The sequence below is a fragment of the Echinops telfairi genome, unplaced genomic scaffold (assembly GCF_000313985.2).
Source record: "Echinops telfairi isolate 266 unplaced genomic scaffold, ASM31398v2 ScPeMD7_3533;HRSCAF=4204_0, whole genome shotgun sequence".
Classification (NCBI taxonomy): domain Eukaryota; kingdom Metazoa; phylum Chordata; class Mammalia; order Afrosoricida; family Tenrecidae; genus Echinops; species Echinops telfairi.
The window spans coordinates 86203822-86212181 of record NW_022107431.1 but is presented as its reverse complement, the minus strand read 5'-3'; the positions used below and the strand labels follow the sequence as shown (position 1 = coordinate 86212181).

General features: G+C 51.4%; 1 protein-coding gene across 6 annotated transcripts in view; it reads left to right on the top strand.

Moving 5' to 3' along the window:
* The window catches only part of ANKRD6 (ankyrin repeat domain 6), a 140516-nt gene that overhangs the window by 104321 nt on the left and 27835 nt on the right, over positions 1–8360 (top strand). For all 6 annotated transcript variants that reach the window (XM_045294427.1, XM_045294428.1, XM_004696242.2 and 3 more), the window contains exons 4-5: positions 4625–4723; positions 6525–6623. In XM_045294427.1, coding sequence (XP_045150362.1) covers positions 4625–4723; positions 6525–6623 — 198 coding nt within the window. The remainder of the gene's footprint in view (positions 1–4624; positions 4724–6524; positions 6624–8360) is intronic.

The following is an 8360-nucleotide window of genomic DNA, read 5'->3' as shown; positions in this document are numbered from 1 at the left end:
AGATTTCAGGAAGGAAACTTTTCATCAGTAAGTGTGGATTTGCATGTAGCTGCCGCTGCTGCCTTGGTGTCGTGAGGTGCTGTTGAATCAGCCCTGGCTCAGGGACCCCCGGTCCAGCAGAACCTAATGATCGCCGCCCAGTCCTTGGCCATCTGACGACTGGCATGTCGGTGTCAGTCCGTCTCTGAGAGGGTCAAGCACGACTTCTCCTTCCTGGAACTGGTGTCCAAAATACCAGAGAGGAAGACTCTCCAGCCCCACTTCTAAGAGCATTCTGGCTGAACCTCCTCCAAGACATGCCTGTTCCTCTGACAGCCCATGATGCTCCAACAGTCTTTCCCAACACCCACGTCCAAATGCAGCAATTCTGCTCCTGCATCCTGCCAGCAAAATCCTCACTGCCAGCAAGTCAACACCGACTCTTAGTGACCCTCTAGGACAGGGCAGAACTGCCCCTGTGCGGTTCCAAGCCTGTCACTGTCGATGGAAGCAGGGTACCCCGGCCTTCTCCCAAGGAGCAGCTGGTGGTTTTGAAATGCTGACCTTAAGGATCACAGCCCAATGCTACTGTGCCACCAGGGCTCCTTTGTCTGTCTCCCTGCCATAAACCCACTGCCATCAAGTTGACGCTGACTCATAGCAACCCCTTAGGACAGGGTGGAACAGCCCCTGTGAGTTTCTGAGACTGTAGCTCTTCATAGGAGTAGAAAGGCCTCCCTTTCTCCCTGGGAGCCACTGGTGGTTTTGGACTGCTGACCTTGTGGTTCTCAGCCCAAAGCATAACCACTACTCCGCCAGGGCTCCTTCATCTGTAGAAGGGGTTAAGTGTGCATGTGCCCTGGGGAAAAGTAGCTTGGAAATAACCTGAGCCATCCCTTATGTACCGTGTGTCTCACCGTGGTATCCTAAGGGTGTCTGGTTTTCCGACACCAGAGACAGTCTATCATGGCGTCCTGCAGAGCCATCCTTCTAGTGTACACGAAGCTAATGACCTGCTGAAGAGCCACCGCGTGGCAGGGAAGGCTGGCTGTGGCATGCATGGCCTCGTTCCCTGACTGATGAGGCAGGACTCTTGCTGTGGAACCAGATCCTTGTCTCAATTAGTGAAGGTGGAGGGCTGTCCCATTGTGGACTGGAGACAAGCTGTTGTTGTTAGGTGCCAGCAATTGGCTCCGACTCCTAGTGCCCCTGTGTAGAAGAGAGCGGGACACTGCCCACCCCTGCTCCAGCCTCACAACTGTTCCTGTGTTTGAGCCCATTGTTGCATCCACCGTGTCAATCCCTCTTTAGGGTCTTCCTCTTTTGTGCGGACCCTATACCTTACCAAGCGTGATCGCATGTCCAAAGTGCGAGACCAAGTTTTGACATTCTTGATTCTAAGGAATATTCTGGCCGGCCTTCTTCTCAAACAGATTTGTTCTTCCTTTTGGCCGTGCAGGACACTTTTCCACAGTCTTTGCCAGCATGGTAATTCCAATGCATCAGTACTTCACCAGTCTTCCTAATTCTTAGCCCTCCTTTCCCGGGCATATGAGGTAATTAAGAATAGCCTTGCTTGGTTCAGGCATGCCTTTGTTCTGAGAGTGACATCTCTACTCTTCGGTGCTTTAAAAATGCTTATGCAGCATATTTGCCTGATCTGCTATGTCACTTGGTTTCCTGACTGCTGTGCTCTGCACTGTGCATAGAGCGAGAGGGGCTTGGACGACACGTTTCCTAAATGGTTCAGGACAATCTGTGTCCATCCCCCAAGCCAGGTCCCTTTCTGAAACTCCGCTATCATTCTGGTAGGATAATGGACAGTCTTAGAAATCATCCTAGAAGCTTTAAAAAAATGAAGACATGGGCAGTGTCTCATATAATGACTTGTTTTACCATTAAGCATGCCTCATTTGGAAATACTTCCTACAGTGTTTGAGATGGATCATGTAATGCCACCACACATCTCCCCACATAAGCAGCATGTCTTGTTCGTTCTCCTGCAATCATATTATTCTCCCCAGAAACTGACTTTGGAAGACTTAACTGAGAGAAAGGGTAGCTTCTCAGATTGAGCTAGAGTTCCACAAAGGGAAGTTATCTCAAAGGAAGCAAATACAGGAGATTTATATTGAAAGCAGTAAATAATGGTGCCATTGCAACTCCAGAGCTGTCTGGACTTATGATTTAGAGTGCATCTTGTGAAACAAATCACATTTAACCTGATCCAAGGCTTAGATGAGGCAGCCCGTTGTACAGTGATGTCTGCAGCAAGGGTTGCTGTCATTCCTCATGTATTCGGGGTTTGTTGCTCACCACTGGATGCTTCTAGAATGGTGGCTTTCACTATGTAAATAAGGTTGTTTTGATCAGTCCAAGATGCCAGCAGTCTGTAGGACTATTAAAAGGCCACTCACTACCTAATAGCAAAGGGCAGTGGTAGTGAGGGGTAGAATTCTCACCTTTCACGCGGGAGACTCAGGCTTGATTCCTGGCCAGGGCACCTCAAGGGCAGCCCCTGCCCCACTGTCAGCGGAGACTTGGGTGTTGCGGTGATGTTGAACAGGCTTGGGTGGAGCTTCCAGATTGAAAGGAAAAGTCTGGTTACCTATTCTGAAATTTAGCCAATGCAAATACTATGGAGTCATCATGACTTGGACAGTCAACTTGATGGTAGCTGTTTACAGCAAATAGGAATCTCGCCAAGTTGCAATCTCCCTGGGACTAGAAGCTGTCTTTTTCTGCAAGCCAGCAAATAATGCCATGGAGGTCAATTTCAAGAAAAGCCGTCACTATTCTGTTAAGAAATGGGCAGTCTTAGAAATTCTTTCAGAACTTAAAAAAATTATATGACATAAGCAGTTTCTCACATAATTGTTTAGGCATTAACTATGCCTCAATTGAAAGCACTTCCTACAGTGTCTGAAATGGGTCACATATTGTCACGGCATACCTCCTGCAATCATTGACCCACTGTCCATGTTCTTCTGACCGCATGGCCCACCGGAAGGGTGGGTCCTGTTTGAATAAGGGGTTTGGAAAAGTGGAGGAGAAGAGAACCCAGTCGCAGCTTGATTTGTAACGAGGATAACAGTCAAGGGTACCAAGGGGAGCACTGTGATGCATGTGCTAGGGGCAGTGGATGAAATTCTGGTAATGGGACTGGAGGTCCTGACCCTATCACTGTGGAAACCCCTGAAAGTCTCTTCACGAACAGTGGCAAGAGATTCTGACGCCTGGATAGTATCACTATTGCCATGTTCTACGGTGTAGACTTTTAATAGCCATTTTTGCACATGCAGAAAGTTCTCGTGCTTAATACAAAGCATAAAAATATTTTAAAAGCATCAGGAAGAAAATAAAAATCACTTTGCCTCATGGATTTTTAAAGAGATCTTTTGAATTTTAACTATAAATGCTTTTAGTACACATTTGTGATGGGTATAGATTCCAAGCAGTTTAGTAAATGGAATCAGTATTCCATTATGGTTATCTACAAGAAGGCATGTGTTCTTCTTAAAGGAATCCCATGTTTTCTGTCTTGTGCTAGCCTTCCTCTTTCCTATCTCAGGCTAAGCACTAAGTATGTCCCTTGCTCCTCCATGATTCTGCCAGCAAACTTCATTTACAAGAACCTCTTACAGCCGGACAGGGAAGGGAGAGACCTCGAGGATGAGCCCTCTCCTTTTGCAGATGAAGAACTCGAGGTGGCAGCTTGTTCCTTCCAAGGCTCTGCACTGTGTGCGTCAGGACTGTACCTAGGTCATTCCTTCCAACAGGGTCTCCACACTGCTCATTCACCTCTCTGCGTGAGCCCCCGTGGATTTGAGTGGCTCGATTGATTTACCTCAACTTGACCTGCTGGGTGCACGACCGAGATAAAACATGCTCTGGAAAACCAGAATTCTTGTGTTACAATCCGACCTTTAGGGCTGGGAGTGTTGGGTCCCCCCCACTGCAATGAGGGGCGAGAGCCAAGTTCCCTTAGGCACCCTGGGTGAGGAAGGGAGGGCAGTTGGCCATCCCAGGAATTTGACCGCACAGAAAGGGGGTCAAATGCAACGTAAATCAGTGAAGATGTTATCATAAACTCTCAGAGGAGGCTGCTTAGATGTCTACAGAGCAGGGAGGCGCTGTGGGGGTGGATGGCTTCGGGCCTGCAGTCCCTGGGCTCCTCAAATGGAGGAAGAGTGAACCCCTGTGTGGCTCTGGGCTAGAACAGGTCGAGCTAACAAAGTGTGCACCCATCATCCAATCAGGGCCATAGCTGACAGGGAGCACTCTGGAGGCAGGGACCTCGAGGGCCCAGCATGTCAGAGCCCTTCCAGGCCCTGCTGCCTCCGTTGTTTGCCACACCCAGTGTGGCTTTCAGACCTGCTCTCCTTGAGCTGACAACCCCATCCCGCCACGGCTGGCTCTGGCCGAGGGCTGTCCTTGGGGCTGAGTGCACAGTCGAGCCACATGCATGTGGGGTCTGGAACGGGTCTGCAGAGCCTGCCACCTCGCCCGTGGTATCCGCGTCCTTCTTTGGGGCCACTCGTCTGCTCTGTGTGAGGGCGGGAGGTGCCCTGGGGTCAGACTGGGGATTGGTGTGGGGTCTGGCGGGGAGAACTGACCTGGGGTCTTGCCTACATGTCACCCGCAGGGGGACCAGACAGCCCTGCACCGGGCTACGGTGGTGGGGAACACGGAGGTCATTGCAGCGCTCATTCAGGAGGGCTGTGCCCTGGACCGGCAGGACAAGGTAAAGGGGGAGCGGGGAGATGCCAAAGGGGGAAGCAGGAGGCCTCCTTGGGGGCTACCGTTCCTGGGTCTTACCAGTCGCGCTGCGTCCTGAAGGGACCAGGCCGACTTTCCTTTGAAAAGGACACCTGGGTCCTAGCACATTGTTTGCTTGTCTTCTTCCCCCCTGTTTTGGTGGCATCCGTGGCAGCCACATCAATCATTCAAAGTAAAAAGGAAATAATCCAAAAATAATGGCAGTCAGGCGTCCGGATGAAAGTGGGCGCTGTAACCAGCTGACTGCTGGTTTTTTTAAATCAACTTTCCATCGCAGGATAAGGCACACACGGAAAGGTGCCCGCATCAGGGCCCCACCTCTGACTTTTCCCTGCCTGAGCACACCTGTGTGGTCACAATCGCTCCTCTCTCCCGTGGTCCCTGCTGCACCGCTCACCTCCTGCATTTCCTTCTGCACCCTGCGCTGTGCAGTCAGTCGCTGCCCCTGCCTGCACCACCAGGAACCCTGTCCGGGCTCAGGCTTCCCCCTGTGGGTGTCAGCAGCGGTTGGCCTTGTCTCTTTTGTGCATATTTCTATTTCCCAGAAACACAGGTGTGGTTTCAATAAAAACCTGTCTGGACATAATTGATGGATGCTTCCGCACTGCCCCTAGCTGGTTGACCTAGGAACAGCCTGGAAGAGATCCACCCTTCTCCCTCCGTTATAACTCCTAACTTCGGAGCCTACCTCCCGCCACGCTGTGCACCCAGTAACATTTCGTTCCTTTTCATAGTGCTGTTAAAGCCAATAGGAGCCCAGGTGGTGTCATAAGTTGCCCATTGGACTGTTAACTGCAAGGTCAATGGGCTGAATGTACCAGTGCCTCAAAAGGAGAGAGATGAGGCAATTGGCTCTTAAACAAAGATTTGCAACTTATGTCCTGTGGGGTCTCAATGAAACTGATGATGGTGCACTAGCTCTTAGACCAAGAAGACCTATGTTAGTCCATTGTTTTCAGATGCTTGCTGAACTTATTCATAAATCCGTATTTCCTCAGTGTCTGCTCATTTAGGGCCCTGAAGCTTTTAGATCTATGGGGTAAGACTAAATTTGGGGAAGAAAGTGGTCAGGAATCCTCCTATTAGGCCCCTGGGATTTACAAGGCAGACTCTTCATTTGCCCTGTCTCTGTTGGCTTCTCTCTGCTGGGGGGAGCAGGGCAGACCCTGAAGACCATCGAGGTGGAGGGTCAAACGTGACATTGCTTTCTGGGAACCGTGAGCTCTGGATGGCCCTGAAACCTTTCTCCAAGGGATTCCCTGGGAGAGCCTGGATCCCTACCACCTCAAGGCATCCATTGTCCACCTTGAGTTCATTGCTCTTAAACCCATAGCTCGTCCAAGCATGGGGAAGGGCACCACCTCTGGGAGGACTGAGGACACTCCGTGCTCTGTGGTTCCCATGAAGAACCCCAGTTGAGAAAGGCCCGCTATTGTGCCCTGAAAATGCACTACCATTGCCCCAAGCGGACAGGAGGATAACTTTCCAGATCCTCTGGAGAAGGCAGGAGCCCCAGTGGCTGTTGGTGGTTACACGTTGGGCTGCCAGCGGCAAGGTCAACGGTTCCAACCTACCAGTCGCTCTTCGGGAGAAAGACGAGGCTTTCTGCTCCCACACAAACTTACAGCCGTGGAAACCCTAGTAGCAGCTCTCCTCTGCCCCACATGGTCACTGTGAGTTGGAATCGACTTACCGGCCGTTGTTCGGCGTCTTGGTTTGGGAGACTCTAAGGATTAACTTGTTTTCTCACCGTGTGTGTCCCTCAGGATGGGAATACGGCCCTGCATGAAGCGTCCTGGCACGGGTTCAGCCAGTCGGCTAAGCTGCTCGTTAAGGCTGGAGCCAATGTGCTGGCCAGGAACAAGGTGAGGCCTGGCAGGTGCTAGCCCTCCAAGCCCTGGGGGTGAGGGTGGCCCTGGCTCTTGAGGGCGCCTCCTCTCCGAGAGCGGTGGGCAGGCCAAGGCACACAGAACCTGGGAGGGACAGTTCCAGCCACAGTGAGGCGCAGGCTAGAAAAGGAGCCCCCAATAGCAGTACAGTCCTGCTGAGGAAGGGAGAAGCCCAGCTGCCTGAGCAATGTACGTGGGGGCCACGCCTCACCACCTTGACACTACTGAATTAAAGTGCAGCCACGGAGAGCTGGCATTTCAAAAACAGCAGGAAGAGAACTTCCGAAAGGTCCAGCCATTCCTGCCAGAGAGTTGTACTTGGGTCCGTGGGGTGGTGGGTGAGTGTGGATTGGAACCATCGCAAGTGGGAGGCAGTCTGGCCCAACCAATCAAGAGCCTTAAGATGAGCCCGGGCTTTTCACCCAAGAACGACTCTTCTAGGAGTTTATTCTAAAGAGACAATAAAAATGCTGGCAAGAATTCACCCACCAGGATTTGTAACACAGCAATAGTTTCAGGAAGGGGAAAAAAGAGGAAGGGTTTAAAAAATCCTAGTTGGTTTATAATTTGTAATACAATATGTAAGTCTGCTCTGGGAGACAATGTTCCCAATATGCCTTACAGATACAGCAATGGGAAACAGCCAACGTACCACACGTCCTCACGCGCACCATGCGTCCCGAGTAAAACCCAGGGGGCACCCTCCAAAGTGCTCCCTGGTTATCTGTGCTTGACTTTTGTGCCTCTTGTGTCCACGTTTCCAAAACGAGCCCCTAGTTTCGTTTACAATAGGGAAAAGGTGTGTCTTATGTTTAAAAGAAGATGTCTTAGCAGTGCTTGGGGGAGTTGCAGCAGTTATGAGAAGGGAGTCTTAAAGAGGCTCATCCCATGTTGTGTCCTTCAGTGCCCATCCTGGATCTGCGAGAAGGATGGGCCAAAGAATTTCCCACGATGCACCAGAGGGTGGTGACTGAATAATGAATCAGGTGTGCTCAAGCAAACTAGGTGGCAGCAGTGTAGAGCGTGGGCAACTAGTCTCCCTGAAACACACACACACACACACACACACACACTTAATTGCATGTGAACTTATGGCCGATGGGGATCTGAAACCATGGTGTCCCTAGTTCAGGATACATACAGACACATCTGCACATGGAGCCCTGGTGGTGTAGTGGTTCCACATTGGGCTGCTAACTGCAAGGTCAGCTGTTCGAAACCACCAGTCCCTCCTCAGGAGACTCCCATAAAGAGCGACAGTCTCGGAAACTCTCAGGGACAATTCTATCCTGTGCTACAGGGTTGCTATGAGTCGGCATCGACTCAGTGGCAGTGAGTTCTGTACACACGGGCTTCAACATCCTCAGGCTAAAGATGCAGTGTTCAGGCAACCTATCAGAAACACGCTCCATCTATCCGCCTGCTCAGCAGCCCTGCTGGTGCTGTGGGCAACACGACACGCTGGCTGCTCACCACAGGTCAGCAGCAGTTGGAAGCCACCGGCAGTGCCGTGGGGTAAAGATGAGGCTCTCTGCGCCTGCACAGCTTCTGTCTTGGGATCCGCAGGAGCAGCTCCACTCTGCCCTGTAGGGGTGCTATGAGTCAGAATCCACTTGACGGCAGTGGGAGGGCTGGACCGTGTAGCCCAGCCACACGGAAACGAAGAACCGGAACTCCCTGAAGAGCATGCCGTCTGCAGGGTGAGCGGCAGAG